At 39.8% G+C, this 21,702-nt stretch overlaps 1 protein-coding gene across 6 annotated transcripts in view; it reads right to left on the bottom strand.

Annotated features, from left to right (window-relative positions):
• Window positions 1-21,702, bottom strand: part of ALDH18A1 (aldehyde dehydrogenase 18 family member A1) — a 62,751-nt gene that overhangs the window by 24,457 nt on the left and 16,592 nt on the right. For 4 of the 6 annotated variants that reach the window (XM_043989489.1, XM_043989490.1, XM_043989494.1 and 1 more), the window contains 5 exons: window positions 19,039-19,262; window positions 12,821-12,970; window positions 12,633-12,737; window positions 9,102-9,260; window positions 8,437-8,527 (listed from right to left, as the gene is read on the bottom strand). In XM_043989489.1, coding sequence (XP_043845424.1) covers window positions 8,437-8,527; window positions 9,102-9,260; window positions 12,633-12,737; window positions 12,821-12,970; window positions 19,039-19,262 — 729 coding nt within the window. The remainder of the gene's footprint in view (window positions 1-8,436; window positions 8,528-9,101; window positions 9,261-12,632; window positions 12,738-12,820; window positions 12,971-19,038; window positions 19,263-21,702) is intronic. The other 2 variants (XM_043989491.1, XM_043989492.1) reach the window with 1 other exon arrangement.

The following is a 21,702-nucleotide window of genomic DNA, read 5'->3' as shown; positions in this document are numbered from 1 at the left end:
GTTACAGTGATGCTATTTATACCCCTTTTTATGAAGTTGCAGTGTGGATAATTCTTTTTTATTATTTTTATTTTTTTGGTGAGGCAATTGGGGTTAAGCGACTTGCCCAGGGTCACACAGCTAGTAAGTGTTAAGTGTCTGAGGCCGGATTTGAACTCAGGTACTCCTGATTCCAGGGCTGGTGCTCTATCCACTGTGCCACCTAGCTGCCCCTAGTGTGGATAATTCTAATCAAAACTTTCTGAGGATTGTTGCTGCTGAGCTGCTTCGGTCATGTCAGATTCTCTGTGATCCCATTTGGGATTTTCTTGGCAGATCCTGAAGTGGTTTGCCATTTCCTCCAGCTTATTTTTATAGAAAAGGAACTGAGGCAAACAGGGTTAAGTGACTTACCCAAGGTCACACAGCTACTCAGATCCCCCTGAGTCCAGGGCCCAGCCCTCTAGGTGTCTATTATTATTTGAATGTTCTCAGGGGCAGCTAGGTGGCTTATAGCTAAAGGGATTATCTCTGACCATCCCCAGAAGAACAGGTGGTAATCAATTCTGTTCTTCCCATCTCTCTTCTGATGAGCTGGCTCATAACTCCCTAATGTGCTGTAGAGGCTAATGACAACCTCCCCCTGTTTTCTACCCCAACTCTGGATCACAGATCTAGGGGGAGAGAAAGAGTCAGGAGTGAGCACAGAGCCTAGCTGGGTACTGAGCACAGAATGTGGCTCTGACTTCAGGGGAAGAGAAGAGATTCAATTCTGGCCTTATAGTCTAGCATATAATAAGCCTTCAGTGGGATATCCACAGGTCACAAGACCAAGACTGAAGGGCAGTCAGGAATTCAGTGGCTCTGAACCTAGAAGACCTCAGTAAGCTAACAGTTATTGAGTCTAGCAGCAATCTACTACTGAAATTCAATTATATACAAGCCAGCAAACCCAAACCTGGGAGAGAAATTTGCAGAGCTCAGGCCCAGAAGAGTGGTGAACAGACCTCTTCTTGGATCACACCAAAACCTACAGGCTCTTCAGACTGAGCTATAAAAGCAGAAGGATGTAAAAGGACAGAAACTTGAGCCAAAGATTAGCCATGCTCCCCCCACAGAAGCAGACAGAACCCTGCACTAACATAAAGTCCGAAGTCCAAAGTTAGGCTGGAAGAATTAGCAAATAACAAAGAACCCAACCATAAAGTGCTACTATGGTGACAAGGAAGCTCAAAACAAACTCAGAAGATGAGAATGACTTGAAAACATTTATAAGCAAAGCCTTAAATAAAAATGCAGATTGAGCACAAGTCCAACAAGAATTACTATAAAAAAATTTTAAAAAATATTTTAAAAACCAAATGAGAGTTATGGAAGATATGAAAAGGGAATTAAGAATTTTATGAAAGAGGTACAAAAATCTCACTGAAGAAAACAAACAAAATTAGAACTGGTCAAATGGAAGCTGTTGACTGTGTGAGAAATCAAAAACAATCACAAAAAGGCTGAAAAAATAGAAATGAAAAGTATATCTTAAGATCTCCAAATCAAATCAAGAAGAGCCAGGTGATTTTTATTTCACATAATTGGGGTACATGAGAGGTGTATATAAATACACAAAGGAGCTTGATCATAGATGTAAAAATTTTTGGTGCAGAAGTATGTAAAACTAAGGTTGCACTTCATTAAGAAGGTGAAAGTACTGGGGAGGTAAGAGTCATCATAAAAACATCTCCTTATCCTAATGTAGGGATTAAAAGTTAAGTGGTAACTAAGGTCTTTTAGAGAGCCTTAGATAATTGGGAAAATGGTTCAACAAATATTGTTTCATTATAGGAAGTGATGAGAGGTAACTTCATTGAATCCTGGGTCGTATGAACTGATTGATACAAAGTGAAATAAGCAGAGTCAGAAGAAATTAAACCAGTATAAGGACAAGATAAAGAGAAAACAATTCTGAAACTAATGAATACAAAGAATCAATCCTCCAGGAGACCTGAAAATACTTTAAACATGTTACCCTTTTTCATACAGAAGGCGTGGACAACAGACAGAAAAAGGAATATTTTTAGACGTGGCCATGGTGTGGGTTAACCTCCACTTCCCCCTTGTGGAGGGAGAATTTGGGAGGAAGAAAGTAAAGTTAATGGGAGGTTTTGTTAGTAACAATAGTCTTAAGGAGTCATTGTAATATTTCAGATTCACTCAAAGGAAGATCAAATACATGACAAGCAGAACTTTAAAAAATGAAATTATAGAATTATACTTAGAGCAACTGGTATGAAATAGAATTCACAATTTCATATACAGTCCTATTTTTTGCATGTTTTGATTCATGTATGGAAATTGTCTGCTTTTTAAATGCAGCATTAAATTAAAAAACCCAAACAAGTTATAATTTAGCTGTTTTGGAAGACCTTTAGTGATTGGGAACCTACTGCTTTCCAAAGCATCCCATTTTGCCATGTTACTATAATGTATATAATTTTTTTTACAACAGATGATCTGCTCTACAAAATTTGGACCCATTGTTTCTAGTTCTGTACTGCTACTTCCCACATATTTTTTTTTACTTTAAATAAAAATGTTTATTAAAAAAAAAAAAGAAGAGCCAGGTGAGGAATAACTTGACTACCTGAAAACCATGAACCCCTTCCCCCACAAAACAGGAGCCTAAACATAATCTTTAAAGAAATTTTAAAAGAAACTTCCCACTTAATTTTAGAACCAGAGGGAAAAGGAGAAAATGGAAAGAATCCACCACCTCTTGAAAGAAACCCCAAAATGAAAACTCCTAGGAATGTTACAGCTAAAATCTAGAAAAAAATATTCCAAGTAGCCAGAAAAAAAGAATTCGGGTACCGAGGAGCTACAGTTAGCAGAACATACTATCTATCTATCTATTTATTTATTTATTTATTCATTCTTGGGTGAGGCAATTGGGGTTAAGTGACTTGCCCAGGGTCACGCAGCTAGTAAGTGTCAAGTGTCTGAGGCCAGATTTGAACTCAGGTCCTCCTGACTCCAGGGCCGGTGCTCTATCCACTGTGCCACCTAGCTGCCCCAGAACATACAATTTAAAAACCACCACTATAAAGGAACAGAGAGCTTGAAACAGGATATTCAGAATACAGAATAACCTCACCAAAACTGAATATAATTTTACACATGAAAAAATGGACTTTAATGAAACAGAATTTTCAAGCATTCCTGATGAAAAGACCAGAGTTGAGTAGAAAATTTGACATACAAATGCAAGCCTTAAGAGAACATAACAGGGTAATAAACATGAGTGAGAAAACATAAAGTACTACAAGGTGGAGAAAAGGAATGCACTGACAGAGAGGGGAAAGGAAGAAGACAAATGAGGAAAATCAACAAATGGATTATGAAAGAGTTTCTATAATAGAGGAATGGGGGGGGGGCACCAACATCTGAACCTCAGCCTCATCTAAACTGGTTCAAGGAAGGAAGAATGCACATAAAAACAGATGGATACAGAAATTCACTTTAACAAACAGGGAAAAGAGAGGGAATAAGAGTGAGGATAGATTAAATAAGGCAGTAGCCAGAAGCAAAATATACTTAAAGAGGGGACAGGGGAAAAAAGAGGAGCAAAAGTATAAGAAAATTGGACAGAGGAAAATACACAGTTAGGAATAATAACTATGAATATGCATAGGATGAACTTACCCATAAAATGGAAGAGGAGAGTAGGATGAATTAGAAACCAGAATCCAACAGTATGTTGTTTACAAGAAATATAAAAACACTCAAACTTGAAATAAACAGAATGAATTATGTTTTAGTTGAAATAAAGACAAGGGTGGAAAACATCTTACACAAAGTAAAAGTAAAAATAGACCTAATTAAAGTATATAAACAAGGAAAGCACCTCTTACTAATAGATACCACAAACAATGAATAAATATCAGTACTGACTAGATATGCACCAAATGGCAGAACATCTAAAGCCTTAAAATAAAAGTTGAATGAGTTATAAGACGAAATAGATAGTAAAACTATAATAGTGGGGGACCTCAATTTACCACTCTCAGACCTAGATAAGTCTAACCATAAAATAACCAAGAGAGAAGTTAGACATGAATGGAATTTTAGAAAAGTTAGATATGACAAACTTTTGCAGAAAACTAATGGGAACAGAAAAGAACAAACCTATTCCTCAACTGCGCATGGCACCTTCACAAAAACTGACAATGCAATAGGACATAAAAACACCACTAATAAATGTAGAAAAGCAGAAATGTTAAATTTGAAATTAAAAATTAAATTTTCCTAATCACAATGTAATGAAAATTATATTCTATAAAGGGCCTTTGAAGCACAGATAAAAAATTAATTAGAAACTATGTTGTTATTTATCCTTCATTCTCAAAGAGGACCATGACATTGGGAGGTGATGTCATGACTTGCACTGAATTGGATTTAAGTGAGGGAGAGATGGGCAAGCCCACCAACCTCACTCTCTCCTCCAGAGCCATCTGGGTCTAGTGGCAAGATATACATCAGGATGACTGAAAATGGCCCTGGATTTTTAAGGCAACTGGGGTTGTTAAGTGACTGCCCCAGGGTCACACAGCTATTAAGTGTCTGAGGTCATATTTGAATTCAGGTCCTCTCGATTTCAAGGCCACTGCTCTATTAACTTAATACTAAGGAATAGCTGAACCAAACAACAAATCATACAATCATTTCATTAAAGATAATGACATCAGAGAAAGCATACCAAAATTTGTGATACCAAAGCAGTACTTAATAGAAAATTTAGATCTCTAAGCATTTTCATCAATGAAAGAGAGAAAAGCAGCACAATGAATTGGGCATGCAATTAAAAAAACTATAAAAATATTAAAAACTCCTAATTAAACAGCAAAAAAGAAAATCAAAGAAGAAACTGATAAAACTAAATGTAAAAATGTCATTGAATTAATAAAGAAAACTAGGAGTTGGGGTTTTTTTGGGGGGAGGAAGGGGGCTATAACTAACAAAATAGATAAGCCATTAGCTAATTTGATTTTTAAAAAGAGAAAATTAAATGAACAGCATAAAAAATGCGAAAGGTGAATTTGAAACTAACGAATAAAAAATAAAAGCAATTATTAGTTTATTTCATCTAACTATATCTAAATGAAATAAATGAATATTTACAAAAACATAATTTGTCTAGAATAACTGAATAGAAAACAGAATACTTAATATAGGTGAAGAAGGGATCCTACCAAATTCCTTCTATGACACAAATATGGTCTTGGTCTTATTTATCTTTTTTTTTTTTTTAAAGTGAGGCAACTGGGTTTAAGTGACTTGCCCAGGGTCACACAGCTAGTAAATGTTAAGTGTCTGAGGCCGGGTTTGAACTCAGGTACTCCTGACTCTAGGGCCGGTGCTCTATCCACTGTGCCACCTAGCTGCCCCCACAAATATGGTCTTGATACCTAAACCAGGGAGAGCAAAAAACAAACTATAAGCCAATTTCTCTATTTAATATTGGTACAAAATTTTAAAATTAAATATTAACAATGCAACTACAGCAATATTTTACAAAGATTATATACTATGATCAGGCTGGATCTATACCAGGAATGGGGCTGGTTCAATATTAGGAAAATTACAAATACAGCTGACCATGTTAATAATAAATTGACAAAAATCACACGGTTATTTTAAAAGCTGCAGAAAGGGGGCAACTAGGTGGCACAGTGGATAAGGCACCAGCCTTGGATTCAGGAGGACCTGAGTTCAAACCCAGCCTCAGACACTTACTAGCTGTGTGACCCTGGGAAAGTCACTTAACCCCCATTGCCCTGCAAAAAACAAAAACGAATGTAAAAGCTGCAGAAAGTGCTTTGTACAAAATACAACACCCATTCATATTTAAAACACTAGAAGGTATAGAAATAAATGGAGCTTTCCTTAAAATAAATACTATTTTTAAAACCAGGACCAAGTATTATCTGTAACGGGTTAAGCAAGAAGCTTTTCCAAAAAGATCAAGGATCAAGCAAATATATCCATTATCATCATTACTATTCAGCATTTTACTAGAAATGCTAGCTAGAGCAATAAGACAAGAAAAAGAAACTGAAGGAGTAAAACAAAGAAAGGGAAAACAAAAGTGTCACTTTTCCCAGACTATATTCCCATAACACTCTAGAGTTCACTACAACAAGATTAAAATGTAAATGGGTAGTGTTTAACAAAATAAAAATACAATACAACATAGATAATGTTAACTTGTGGCTTTCTAAGTCCATATGTGGCCCTCAGGGATCTGTAACCATTTGGTTTTTGTTTTGTTTTGTTTTGTTTTGTTTTGTTTTGGGGGCAATGGGGGTTAAGTGACTTGCCCAGGGTCACATAGCTAGCAAGTGTCAAGTGTGTGAGGCCGGATTTGAACTCAGGTACTCCTGAATCCAGGGCAGGTGCTTTATCCACTGCACCACCTAGCTGCCTCCCCCCCACCCATCTGTAACTATTTGAATCTGAAACCACTGAGTTAGAAAATCTTAGTCAACTAAAAAAACTAACTGAAACAATTCACAACTCAGCAACATTGCAGAATATAAAATAAACCCACACAAATCATCCACCTTTCTGTATATTACCAACAAAATTCAGCAGGAAGAGACAGAAAGAGAAATTCCGTGAGCTACATAATACTTAGAAGCAAATGAGCACAGTAAATCTAGTGTTTGATAAACCTAAAGACCTCAGCCATTGGGCAAAAACTCACCAGTCAACAAAAACTGCAGGGATAAAACTAGAAAGTAGCCTGACAGAAACTAGGTATAGACTAACACCTCATACTGTATGCCAAGATAACCTCAAAATGGATACATGATTTAGACGTAAAAGATGACATAAGCAAATTAGTAGAGCATGGAGGAGATTACTTGTCAGGCCTGTGGCTAAGGGAAGAGTTTATGACCAAACAAGAGAGGTTCACAGGACAGAAAATAGATACTTTATATAAAAGTATAAAGTTTTTTATACAAACAAAACCAATGCAATTAAGTTCAGAAGAAAACCGGGAACTTGGAAGAATCTTTGCAGCAAATTTCCCTGATAAAGGTCTCATTTCTAAGATATACAAGGAAATGAGTCAGATTTACTGAGTCATTTTCTGATTCAAGAAAAAGAGCAATTCCCCAAGCAATAAATAAATGGACAAAGGCAGTTTTCAGAGGAAGAAATCCAAGCTAGCAATAGTCATGTGAAAAAATGCTTCAAAACACTAATAATTAAGAGAAATGCAAATTAAAACAACCCTGAGGTACCACCTCACACCCATCAGATTGGCTAACATGACAGAAAAGGAAAACGACATGCTGGAAGGAGGGTAGGAAAACAGGTACACTAATGCATTGTTGGTAAAGCTGTGAACTGATCCAACCATTCTGGAAAGCAATTTAGAAATATGCCCTGGGGACAGCTGGGTGGCACAGTGGATAAAGCACTGGCCCTAGATTCAGGAAGACCTGAGTTCAGATCTGGCCTCAGACACTTGACACTTGCTGGCTGTGTGACCCTGGGAAAGTCACTTAATCCTCATTGCCCTGCAACCCCCCCACTCAAAGCCCCCCAAAACCGAAAAAAAAACCAACAACCCACAAACAAACAAAAAAGAAATATGCCCCAACAGCTATTAAACTGTGTATACCCTCTGACCCAGTGATATCATTAGGCATCTACCCCAAAAAGATCAAAGAGGAAAAGAACCCTATACATTCAAAAACATTTATAGCAGCTCTTTTTGTAGTAGCAAAGAATTGGAAACTGAAGGGTATATATCCATTGCAAATGGCTAAACAAATTATGACATATGATTGTGATGGAATACTATTTTCCTGTAAGAAATGATAAAGGGGATGATTTCAGAAAAAAAACAACCAGAGGTCTTGTATGAACTGATGCAAAGTAAAGTGAGCAGAACTAAGAGAATAGATTAAACAATAACAACAATATTATAAAGATAATGAATCTTCAAAGCCTTAGTAACTAATTAACATAATGACTAACCACAATTCCATATGACATTAAAAAAACATGCTCTCCACCTCCAGATAGAGCGCTGATTAAAGTACAGATTAAAGCACATTTTCTTCTCTTTGTTCTTTTTTTGGATGTGGCTAATGCACAAATTTATTTTGCTTAACCATATATATTTATAATGGGTTTTGCTTTTCTTGCCTTCTCAATATGGGGGAGGGAGTCAATTTGGAACTGAAAATAAAACAAAACTAAGTTAAAAAAACACACAAGTGAGCACAGAGCTTGAGTCAGCCAGGAAGCAAGTGTGCCACACTCTGAGGAGATGAAGAAAATGGAGAAAGGCAGCACAGGGTGCAGCAGGTCCCCAAACCATGAAGGGATCTTGGGCAACATTCAGAGGACTTAGATGTGGTCACAGATTAGAGAAAAAATATCACCACATACCTTCCACATCTGAAAGCACAATCAAGAGGTCAGTTTTCATTTCCACAGCCAGACGGGCAGCCAAACTGTCATTATCTTTAACACTAATGACCTGGAATTTAGGTAAAATGTCATGAATGAACCATACTACCTTAGAAGGGGCCTGGATAAGCATGAAGCTATGCTCAATAGCAAACAAATAAGGCCAAAGTCCCCACAGTCTAAGCTACATAGTCTTCTCTGCTCATTCTTTCTGAGAAAAATGCAGTGGAGAACCAAACGCAAAGCAGGAGGACCCGGCCTTCCAACCTTGCCTGGGTGTCCTTGGACATGGTACTTCTATGCTTTGGGCCCAGTTTCCTCATCTGCAAAGTGAGGGGTGGAGCTATACAACTCCCAACTCCCAGGCTTTGGTTCTATGGACCCTCTTTGAAGCATCCTGAAGCTTCCCATCTACTGCACAATGTTAGTAAGGTATATTCCCAGGAACCTACGCCATTTGCGCCTACTGATATTTCTCAGAGAGTTCATGACCAAACTCTTTCATATTCAAGGTCTCGGCCTCCTCGGTGAACTCCCCATCTCACCCTCTTCACTGTTTTCAGGTACCGGGGTGGTTAGTACATGCAGCAAAGACATGCATTAGTTGCTCCAACAGACTCCACCCACAAGAATACTTCACCCACATTTACCCCCTGCAAGTCACTATTGGGCTCGGCTGGGGGGACAACAGCGTCATTTGTGTTGATGATTGGAACGATGTTCATGCGCAGCAGCTCGTGAAGTGTGCCGTTGAGGTTCCGGCGCTTCTGCTCATCATGAAAATCCAGGTTGGTCACTAAAATCTAAGAACAAATAAATAAAAAATGTCAGAGAGAAAGAATCAGAGAGAAGATGCTCCCTCCACCTCTTGGTTAGGTGGCCACGTCAAAATGACAGCTATGTGGTGTACACCACACAGGATGAAGCAGCTACCAGTTTGGTGTCTGGTGAAGCCTGTGAATCCCCTTCTCAGAATGTTATTTGATGCATAAAATAAAACCTGCTTATACTAAAATATAGTTATCAAAACATCTTTAAAAACAATTTCATGGATCCCAGTTAGGAACCTCTTTCTGGTCCATGCTGGAGTTTAGAATGCCACTCCATACTTTCAGAAGCCTGGTCAATCCTAAGGCCACCATAGGATTTAAGTACCTATGACCACTCATAAACAGATTCGACCTCCCTGAAACAGCAACAGAATCCAATCCCAGGGTTTGCAAACTAATTATAAGGTAGGGAAGAGAAACACTAGCATGGGGACCAAGGCCATACTGGTTAAGCATCTCCTTTAACACTCTGACTCATGATGTGTCTCATTTTGCTGAAATCTGTCCTTGCTGTCAGTGAGGATACAAGAGCTCTCCAAATCCAAATTCAAATCCAAATCTCCCCTCTCTAACCAATCTTCTATACAGTTTGTAGCAGAACAATCAGAGAGCCAGAACAACCTTGGAGTCCTGGAGGACCCAAGAGCTGCCTCTTATCCATACTGGCTATGTGATCCTGAGCAATGTCCCAGGGAACTTCTGAAAGGCTAAGATGTCAGGAAATGCCCATCTGTATTACAGAGAAAACCTCTGCCACAAACATTCTCTGTAGCAATGAAATCAGCAGCCTAGTCCCACCCCACCCCCAAATAGAGATACTGCTATGCTATGTGTCTCACAGGGGTTTTAAGGAAAATCAAAGGAGATATTTAGGGATAGTTCTTCCGAAATTTACTAAATACTATATTAATACCAGCTATTTTTTTCCTGGTATCTAAAGAAAATGTTGCTTGCCATTGTGAATACAATTAAGAATGAGAAAGTGTTATAGGTAGGGCAGAGGGGTAGTGGCAAATGAAATATCTACCAGGGCCCATGCCATGGATTTTTCCCCCCATAAAAGACAACAAAGTAGGGGGCAGCTAGGTGGAACAGTGGATAAAGCACTGGCTTTGGATTCAGGAGGATCTGAGATAAAATCCAGCCTCAGACACCTGACACTTACTAGCTGTGTGACCTTGGGCAGGTCACTTAACCCTCACTGCCCCACAACCCCCCCCCCCCAACAAACAAACAAAAAGTTAAACAACAACAACAACAACAACAACAACAAAGTTGTCCCTGAGGCCTGACTGGTCCAGGGAGCAAAGGTCTAGAATTGAGAGGATAAAAATGTTGGTGCTAATGGAGGGTATAGAAAAGAATCAACTTGGCAATTTTAAAAAAGCTCTTTAAAGGATGGAGGAAGAGAGTTTGAAAGGAGCCCAAAAAAGTTCACTGAGAAAAAAATTCTACAAGTCACAGAGCCATGATCCTGACCATGGAAATAGGAAACTGACCCCCATGGGGAAGTGAGCAAGCTTGAAGAAGTAAATCAGAGACCAGACAGCCTAGATTCCACAATGGAAAAATGAAACTTATCAAACCTGTCTGTCACAGAATTTACTTAAGATTTCCAGAAAGCTACTGACAAAGGCCTTTTGTAAAAGATCATTAGAAGAAATAAGGGGTCATAGGACAAAAGTTAAAGTACACTCGGAGATAAAAACGAGTAAGTAGCAGGAGCAAGAGGTCCAAGAATTGCCAACTACAGGGAGATTAGCAAATAAGGTGCAACACTTGTTTAACTATACAACAGAGACAACAGTTAAAGTGCCAAGATATTTAACGTTTTGACAGTTTTAAATGAGAAAGGGAGAGACAAAGAGAGACAGGGACATAGGCAGACCAAAAACAGATAGAAGCACAGAAAAATCAGAAATACAAAGACAGAAAGGCAAAGTAACCAAGGAAAAAGAGGAGAGATAAGATATAGATATAGATATAAACAGGCAATGGAAAGGAGGGTACTCAATGGCATCAGAAGCAGAACTGTCAGTGCCCTTTGAAATACTAATGGGCTTTGCAGCAACTTCAAGTACCTCCTGTGGCTCTCCACTCCCTAAAAGATTAACTCCTCAAAGTGCCCCTGGAGCCACTCCAGCATGGGGACCCAGCCCATCTTCCTTGTCTTAGCTCATGCACACCACTTCAGCAGGACTACCCTTCCCATCCTTATCTCCTGTGGCCCTCCCTCATATGGATGCATTTGTGTGCTGGGAAACAACCCATGTCTACCCCTGTGCGTGAAATCCTTCCCTTCCTTCAAGGACCGGTGGTGGTGCTGCCTAACCCAGAAGGCTTTCACAATGCTCCTTTCCTTCCTGCAGCTCAGTCTTTCTGTTGTGACTTCCCCCAGGCACCAGTGGGACGTTTCTATTGGCTTTCAGGTGTCACATGACCTTGCTATGCTGTACGCTCTCTAAGGGTACGGATGCAGTCTTTTAAATTCTTTACAGCCTCACCACCTTAGCATGTGGAGGGCATTTAATGAATAATTAAGTGATTTTTTGAGTTCTGCAATAAAAATCAGCTTGTTTATTTCTATTATCAAAAACTTTCTGAGCTGAAAGAGACCTTAGAGGTCCTCTAGTCCACTCTACTTAAAAAAAGGGAAAGTGGAATCCTCAGGTCTGGCACCCTTGTGTAGGAATGACACCAGACATACTGGTGAAGACCACCTGGCTTCAGTCCTGGCTCCTGCACGCACTGGTGACGCTGGACAAGTCTATCCGAGCCTATTCCATCATCTGTAATGCCGGACCCCTGAATAAGAGTTTAAGGACTATGATTACAAGAGAGGCCTGAACTGGAAGGCGTTGGCCTACGGACAGGGGCTCTGGCCAAATATCAAGCCATCACAGCAAGAGTACCACACAGATACTCTATTCTGGCATGCACTTTATCAAATCAATACTAATTAAAGACTACGCCCAAAGGATCCTATTATCAAGAGAAGCAGAAGCACAAAGGTAAAACAAACCACCCATGGTTTAAGCCAGTAGGCAAAAGGTGCCATGGGGCACAGAGTGCAGGGCCTGGCATTAGGCAGAGGCAGGTTCAAATCCAAATTCAGACACTTCCTAGTTGCGTGACACCCCACCAAGTCACCCAACCTCTGCCTGCCTCAGTTCCCTCAATTGTAAAATGGGGATAATGAAAGCACCCGCCTCCCAGGTTGTTGTGAAGGTCAGGTGAGGTGTTTAATAGATGCCCATCCTCTCCCTTCTACCTTAAGCTACTGAATTCTCAGAAAAGCTGAAGATGAGCTTCTAGGCTTGTTCAGTCAGTGTGATGGGCTCTTACCTGAGCAGCGCAGATGCTGTACTGTGTAAACATCGCCTCGTACAGGGCCATCAGCCCACTCTGTCCAGCAGCCGCACAGGCACGTGCCTCTAAGACAGGAACTGCCTAAAACAGATCCAAAAGACGACATGTCATTCAGAAAGATGAGGGGATACCTTTAAGCGTCCTGAAGGCACAGAGGGACCCACCATCTCTTTGAGCTGATTCTGTCCTGAATGCAGGGCTTGCCGAACGCTCTGAGACAAGAGGATTTCATGACGCAGTCGCTGCTTCCCGAAGGCTACGGCTCCGCTGGTGACCAGCATCATCTCTCGGCCTTGATTCTGTAGCACTGATACCTGCCAGGAAGAGGAGAAATAAGCCCACAAGTCCCCTCTGCTATCACGAAGGGGTTGGACTAGGCAATCTCCAATGTTTCTTTCCAGCTCTGTGATTCAGGTACTTGGTCATTAGCAAAAGTTGGTCCCACTCCCCGTTTCAGGAGTGAAAGTAGTTTTCAGTCTGCATCTGTCTCCAGAGTGTACTTGAAGAGGTAATTCCTACACTAATCAGCATGAGCCACTGAAGACCAGGTATAGGGCTGTGGCTTCCTGCCTCGGCCTGGGTACAAGAAGTTCAGTAGGTGTGAGAAAGCCTAGACAGTCCACCACAACCTGACTACTTAGGGCTAGGTAATGTCTGGCCTGTGCCCATATCATTATTTTACTGAGAATTTTTAAAAGATTGTGATGATCCCAGCCCTGATCTAGTGATTGGCTCCTACCATTCCTACCAGATTTCCTAGACGGGGACCTGGGAGTCTGTCAAAAAGACTTCCAGTCTCTTCTTCCAAGAGATGGTGCCCACAGGCTCTACCAGGCTGCCAAAAGCATCTATGCCACAAAAAGATAAGAATTCCTGGTCTATAATGTCACGGGCCAGGACAGGGTAGCCTAGTGTGCTGCGTTCTCTCTCCTCAGGAGACATATGGGTTTGAAGTTTGCCTCTGAAATGTGCTGGCTGTGGATAAGTCACCTAACCTCATCCTAAAATGGGGGTAAAACCTATTGAATATCTCTCACAGGACTCTTTGGGAGACTGAAAAAAGATGATGCATACAAAGTGCTCTGCAAACTTTAAAGCACTATGAAGTACCAACTATTGTTATTATCCATCTAACTTTAATTCCCATTGCTCCCCAGTAAAAACTATCTACTCTTGCCAAGCCAAGCTCTTCCATGTCCCTCGTCAGTGTCCTTGCTAATGCCGTTTCCCTGCCTGTCCAAGTCTTAAGAGTCCTTTGAGATCTAACTCAAGCTCTGCTTTCTCCAGCTCTGACAATTATAGTTTACATTCCTCATCCCAAGCCTCCCTAGCTTTGGTTCCCTAGAGGATTTACTGCTTGGTCTACCAGTTGTGTCATTCAATCAAATCCTGCCCTGCATTACTGAATTCCTTTGGAAGAGTGGTCCAAGTTACAGCTCTGTCACTCACTAGCTTTGTAACCCTTATGTCATTCAAACTCTCTGGAGCTTAATGATATCACCTGTAACATAGGGACAATAGTGGGGTTGTGAGGATGCAAGAAAACTTCTCTGAAGGCAAATTATAAACCTTAAAGCCCCCTATTGGGGAGCTCTTTCCAATGGCACTCTGCCCTCTGTCAAGGCAGGGACCAGGCTCCATTTATCTACTTGTTCACTGCCCCCCAGACACCTATACACACCAAGTTGCCAGCACAGAGCTAAGAGCCTAAGAATTCTATCAATACTTATAGAACTGAATCCAACAAAGAGGTAGGCTAGTGTGGTAGCCAGAGAGCGGCTTCACAAACAAGAAGCTCTGTGACACAGATTGGCTGTGTGACCCTGGGCATGTGATTGAACTCCTCTGTGCTCTAAGCGCATCTCTAAGACTCAAAGGGAAGGTATTGACCTGTGCTGGTGGAAAGCGTTTCCTCGCCTGGGAATTCCCTCTACCAGTGAAGTTGCAGGTCTAGTCCCTACTCTGAACTCTAAACATTTACTATGTGCATGAAGTGTGTGCAGATGATGGGTGAAACACAAAGCTTAAACAAAATGCAGTTGCTGCTCCCAGTCTGCAGAAGATATGACACATATACGAATATTCATAAGATAAGATAAATGGATGCCAAGTGAATGTGAGAAGTGGGTTAAGTCTAAGCAGAGAGGAAACGCAGAGGAATTTAAAAAGGAGGCATCATCTGAGATTGAATGGATGGGCAAGGAGGTAGGGTAGCAACCTAGAAAGAAGGAATGCATGTGCAAAGACATGGTGGGGAGAACGGAAAGGGCAGGGCAGGGAGCAGTCCAATTAGATAAGGTCACAGAATGCCTGAAGGTGAGCAGTGTGAGATGATACCTGATTGTGGACAGCCCTAAGTGACAAAAAGAGGAGCCTGAAGGTTCCTCATTCCAAACTGGACTCTGCACACATCATAAACCCTAATAGAAATGAAATTCTTTGAGGGAAAATGTGCCACTTTCCAATCTCTAGGCCAGTGCCTAAGACTTAGCCCAGCATCACCCTCAGAGGAAGTCTTAATTTTAGTGAAGTAGAAACTACTGAAGAGCTTTGAGAAGTTAACTTGACCAGATCAATGCATAAAGATAAGGTCTGGCAACACAAAAAACGCTTTGGAGGTAGGGAGACCTATCAAGAAGCCATGCAATTTTTAAACAAGGAACAGAGGTTATTATAAAAGAAAACAATTTTTAACACAAAGATGTAGATTCTCTCCTTGGCCTAGATTAAGACTTCTCTCAAGAAAGGATCTTTCCCCTAGGAAAGAAACATGGTATATCTGAGTCAGAAACATGATGGTCACCTGATGGCATCTACTTGAAGTAGGAAGAAAAAAGAATTACACTGCTAGAAAGTTTCAAAGGGAACATTTTTAGAATTGTACAGCATATGAAAACTGAAAAACCTAAAGTGACATGCCAAGGATGCCTGCAGAGATGAGAAAGGTGATTTGAGAATGGTGAGACACCACACAATCATATGTCAAGTTTATTCATTCTAACGTGCTACTCAGAGAAAAGGAGAAAGGCCTTTGGAGTTTGTAAATTGAGCAGTCAGTAAATCAGATACTGACAGAAAGGAGCAATAAAGTCTGGGGAGAGAAATGAAATTAGGCTGAACCAAGTGTACAGGGATATAGTATACCCTTAATAACTGAAAGCATACCTAATTGGTACCGAATACAAACCAAAGATGACAAATTGTGATTAGTTGCTATAAAGAGGAAACCCTTATATAAAATTTAAGTTTCTGTATCAACAAAATCAATGTAGCTGGAATAATAAATGATGCTATTAATGGAGGGGAAAGAATTTTCATATCCAATAGCTCTGATAGCTAATATCCAAGAAATATAGAGAGAAGATACAAAGATATAAAACAAAGACCATTGCTCAATTGGCAGATGGCCAAAAGACACAAACAGGTAGATCTCAAAGAAAGAAATAGAAGCTACCAACAACCATATGAAAGAATGTTCCAAATCATTAGTTTAAAAAATGCAAATTAAAAAACCCACAAATTTCGCCACACATCATAAAATTGGTAAAAATGACAAAAGAAGAAAATGGTAAATATTGGAGAAGGTATAGGAATATAGGCACATTAATAAACTGTTGGTAGAACTAAGCATTGAGCCTACTATTCCGGAAGTCAATAACTACACATATTCTTTGTCCCAGTAAGACCACTAAGGGCATATACCCAAAGTCAAAGATGTAAGTACAAGTGCCCCATATACGAAAATACCTATAGAAGTACTTTTTATGGAAAGGAAGAGAGGATGGAGAGAGGAAAGGAGGAAGGGAAGGAATGAAAGAACAGAAAAGTGGGTATACATCAATTGAGTAATGCCTGAAACAGTGTGGTAAATAAATGCAATGGGATATTGCAAACAGAGAAATAACAAAAAGGGAGAATTCTGAGAAACTTTAGACAATTTACATCAACTGATCCAAAACCAAGCAAAACCGTTTGTTAACTGAAAAAATTAAATTTTAAAAGAATAAACAGAACCAAGAAGATAATTTATACAATAACCACGATACTATAAAATGCTAAAAAACATCACAAGTCTGATTAAAACAATAATCGATCCTGATGTAAGAGAACTGAGAGCAAAATATACCTTCTCTCCTCTCTACTCAAAGGTCAGACATGACCAATGTATTGGTTTGGCTTAACTACACTTGTTTGTTACAAGGCAAGGTTCTATTATTGGAGAGAGGGGTAGAGGAAGAGTATTATTGGTAATGATATCAATGTTTAAAAGGTTTCAATAAAACATTTTTAAGCTACTGAAATAGTCCAGTGTGGCAACAACAAAGGCCTACACTAAGGTGGTAGCAGTAGGAATAAGAAGACAGCATTGACATGAGAGATACCGTGGCAGTAAAGGAGAGTCATAGATGATACCAAAGTTTTGAACACAGGAGACTGGAGAAATGGTGTTACCAATGACAGGAAGAGTTTAGTCAAGAGAAGTAGATTTGGAAGTATGCCCAAAGGGCTATAGAACCATGCATACCTTTTGATACTGCTGCTAAGACATCCCCCCAAAGAGAAAAAAGACCTATTTGTACAAAAATATTTACAGCAGCTCTTTTTGTGGTGGCTAAGAATTGGAAATCAAAGAAATGCCCAACAATTGGGGAATGGCTAAACAAGCTGTGATATATGATGGTGATGGAATACTATTGCACTATAAGAAATGACAAGCAGGATGATTTCAGAAAGGCCTGGAAAGACTTGTATGAACTGATGTATAGTCAAGTGAGCAGAACCAAGAGAACAGTGTGCACAGAGACAGCAATATTTTTTGAGGAAGAATTGTGAATGACTTAATTATTCTCAGCAATACAATGATCTGAGACAGTCCCAAAGGACTACTGATGAAACATACTATCTACCTCCAAAGAACTGACACTGACTGAACAGACTGAAGCATGCTATTTTTCACTTTCTTTCATTTTTTATTCAAGTTTTCTTGTACAAAATAACTAATGTGGTAATGTTTTACATAACTGCACATGTATAATCAATATCTGATTGCTTACCACTTCAGGGAGGGGAGAAGGGAGGGAAGGGAAGGAGGGATAAAATTTGGAACTCAAAACTATAAATAAAAATACTTACTATTTAAAAAAAAAAAGGAGCAGGTCTTGAAGAAAGGACAATAAGCTTGTTTTAAGACATGTTGCTTGAGATACAAGTGGGACATGTAAGGATCCTGGACTCAGAAGATGGCTCTGGTCTGGAGATTTAGAGAGGTGGTAGTTGAAATGAGTAAATGAATGAAGTTATGTGAGGGAAAATGACAGACAGAGAAGAAAAGAGGGACTCTAGGGAATAGAACTTTAGGGAACGTACAGTTTAAGGGTTCAGGAAGAAGACAAGGAAGTACAGCAGTAGGCTAGAGGAGAAAAGAAAAATGTTTGAGAATAGCTGCTGTGGAGAAGACGACAGGGATTCAATAAAAACATAGGAAAAGGAATAGCCCTGAGGGCTCAGGGGAGGTTATATACCACACATGGCTAGGGGGTGAAATCAGCTGCATTTTGAGACTCTCTCTACACTGAGAATAAGAGAAGAGGAGAATTGTAGGATGCCCCCCAGAAATGGAGAGAAGACGACTAGGATTGCAGAAGGTCCTAGGAGGGAGGGACAGACAGGGATAAGGTAACATCAAGGGACCAGAAGTCATCCTGACAACAAAGCATAGGTTTAATGCAGGGAAGGAAGCTGGGAAATGTGAAGGAATAGAAGATTAGGGTCAGGTAAGATTCAGAAACTTGAAGATGCAGTTTCATGAGATGGCGAGGATGTCAATGAAGTACAAAGGAGGTACTGTGTCAACAAGGACCTTGAGAGCAAACTAAGAATAGACCAACAATTATTTTGTGAAAAATCGAAGAACAAAAGAACAATCTTGTGTACCAATTTCACCTTAGAGATTGTCCCCCAAAACAAGAGCCTCATGAAAATAGCTTCTTGAAGACTTAGGTAAAATTAGGGAAGGCCCATATGTGTATCATGTAATTTAAAAAAACCAAACAGCTACATAAATGTACCTTGTATTTACATACAGTGCTTATCTCTGAGGAAGCAAAACAGGAAAGGAATTGAGTGGGTAGAATGCCATCACTCTGACACCCATTTGGCTGTTGGTGCCCTATAATGTTGCTCACATTGCCTCTCCCCCCATTTCATATTTGATCACTGCGGTATACACTGATGAAAGGATCATCTAGATTTGCTCACTCAGATGTGAATTATGAAGTTTTTTTCAGTTGGTCTTCTTCATCTTAACACTGACAACAGGAACATGGTAAAGTCAGCAAGGACACAAAATTTCCAAGATTTTGGGGGTGTTGTTGGTAATCACCTGCTCAACAATAGATGCCAGCCGCCCCAGTGCCAGACCACACTCATCCCCTCGTGTCACCACGGCACTTCCAAGTTTTACCACAATCCTCTTGGCATGCTTTAGTTCGCTCCGGTGGGCAAAGGGCTTGCCATGCGTACGAATGAGGGGTACTGTGATGAAGGGAATGTTGCTCCAAGAACGAGAAAATTTAAGTCTGTAGGTTGGTCGCTGGATGAGACAATCTGGAGAAAAAGGGAAAATAATGCCTTTAACAAACAAAAAATCCTAACAAAACACAAGCCAAATAAAAGCCACCTCCTGCTGCTAAAAAATGGTGGCCTGCACCCTACAATGCAATGTCACTATTCAAACAATTTTGTTATTGTGGTCGATTGATGGCACTGAGCTGCCACAATGATTGAGCATTATTAACAAGAACGAGTTCAAGCTTCTGGGAGCATAAATTCAATATAAAAACGTACAGCACACAGAACAACTCAGAACAGGGACCCAATCTTATTCATCTTTGGATTCCCCACATCTGTGTAGTGTACATTAGATAATTATTTGTTGAATTAAGAAAACTTTCTTCCCTGTCACAGTGACTCATGGACCCTAAATTCAGAGCTTAAACCATGAAAATCAGGACATGGAAGAGGTGGGAATGGAAGGCTTCTGAACGGAAAAGTGGCTTGGGTGGACTCTGATCCTTCCCTTTACTTTTCAATGGATTATCAATGACTACTGTGCAACCAAATTGTTAAGGTGAAGCATTCTTAAAACTCAGAAAACATTTCCTATTGATGATCTGAATATAAGTCATTGGACAGCTAACGTTCCTAACCATCAAGTCTACTCAGAAATAGAACAGGCTTTCACAGAGTCATGTGATTCCTGACAGTGAAGTCTTACTTGGAAGTTGAATGCTACAGAGAAAATAAAGGCTAAAGGCTGAACAACATGATACAAAAATTCCTAATTCTATTAATATTATCTACATTGCTATTAATATTAAGAGCTGTAGGAGGGGCGGCTAGGTGGCGCAGTGGATAGAGCACCGGCCTTGGAGTCAGGAGTACCTGAGTTCAAATCCGGCCTCAGACACTTAACACTTACTAGCTGTGTGACCCTGGGCAAGTCACTTAAACCCAATTGCCTCACTAAAAAAAAAAAAAAAAAAAAGAGCTGTAGGAGATATGCTGTCAACTTTTAAAAAACATCAGAAAGTTTTGTTTGGGATAAGGAATGCTAGAGAAATCACCATCTCTTCCACTTGCTTTTGTGATTTTTTAAAAAGTCTTTCTTGACTCCTGACTAGCAAGTCAATGAGTAAGCTTATAAAACCTTAGAGGAGCATTCATTTAAGGTCAGATTTATGCTTAAAGAATAATGATTTATAATTTATTAAACAAAAAAGTAATGAAAATAGAGAGCAAAAAATTAACCAAAAGTAAAATCTTTCTAAAAACATTTTTTACAAACTTAATAGATTATAATTAAATCCACTAGATTTTGAGGGGGCAGCTAGGTGGCACAGTGGAGAAAGCACTGGCCCTGGATCCAGGAAGACCTGAGTTCAAATCCAGACTCAGACACATGACACTAGCTGTGTGACCCTGGGCATGTCACTTAACCCTCATTGCCCTGCCAAAAAAAATCTATTAGATTTTTTTTCCAGACCCCCACCCCCAAATGGACTCCATAAATATTTACTGAGAGCCTATGAACAAGATACCATTAGGTGAAAGGTACATGTATAAAGATGAAAAATGACATGGTTAAGAAGCACACATTCTACTAGGAAAGAAATAACAGACAGGTAAGCAGAATATAAGATAAATATAGTGGAGCCAAGGAGAGTTCCAGACAGTGCTCTAGGAAAATCTGAGGAGGAAAATTACACTTTTAACTAGGGATAGAAGGGGAGGACCATCAGGGAAGGCTTGCTTCACAGAAGAAACAGTACATAAGATGAGCTTTGAAGGAGGGAATTTTGATAGATTATGAGAAGGTAGTTCTAGGTACAAGATGACAGCTGACACAATGTACAGAGGCAGGAGATATACCATGTTGAGCTGAAGCAAATGCCAGTAGTTAGTTTGGCTAAAGTATAGAGTGTATGAAGAAAAGTAATGTGAAATAAAGCTATAGAGGTAGGCTTTGGTTCCCAGGCTAAAATAATTGAATTGTATCCTAAAGATAAAAGGGAATCAGGGGGGTGAGGGCAGCTAGGTGGTGCAGTAGATAAAGCACCGGCCCTGGATTTAGGAGGACATGAGTTCAAATCCAGCCTCAGACATTTGACATTAGCTGTGTGACCCTGGGCAAGTCACTTAACCTTCATTGCCCCATCCCCCCTCCAAAAAAAAAAAAGGGAATCAGTGATTTTGGAAGATTATTTTGGCAGCTGTGAAAAGGATAGACTGGAAAGGATTGAGAATGGAAGAAAGCAGGCCAATTAGAAAACTCTTACAATAGTTCAGGCAAGAGGTCATGAAGGCCTTAAACTAGAGTGGTGGTAGCACAAATCAAAATTAGGGGACAGGTTTAAGAGATGTTCTATGGAAAGAATTTCCAGGACTTAACAGTTTAGATATTAGCAATAATGGAAGGTCAGAGACGACAAAGTTTTCAAGCTTATATGACTAAAAGAATGAATGAGCAAAAGAAATAGGGAAGTTG

Source organism: Dromiciops gliroides, chromosome 2 (genome assembly GCF_019393635.1).
Source record: "Dromiciops gliroides isolate mDroGli1 chromosome 2, mDroGli1.pri, whole genome shotgun sequence".
Taxonomy (NCBI): Eukaryota; Metazoa; Chordata; class Mammalia; order Microbiotheria; family Microbiotheriidae; genus Dromiciops; species Dromiciops gliroides.
This window is presented reverse-complemented; position numbering and strand designations above follow the sequence as displayed.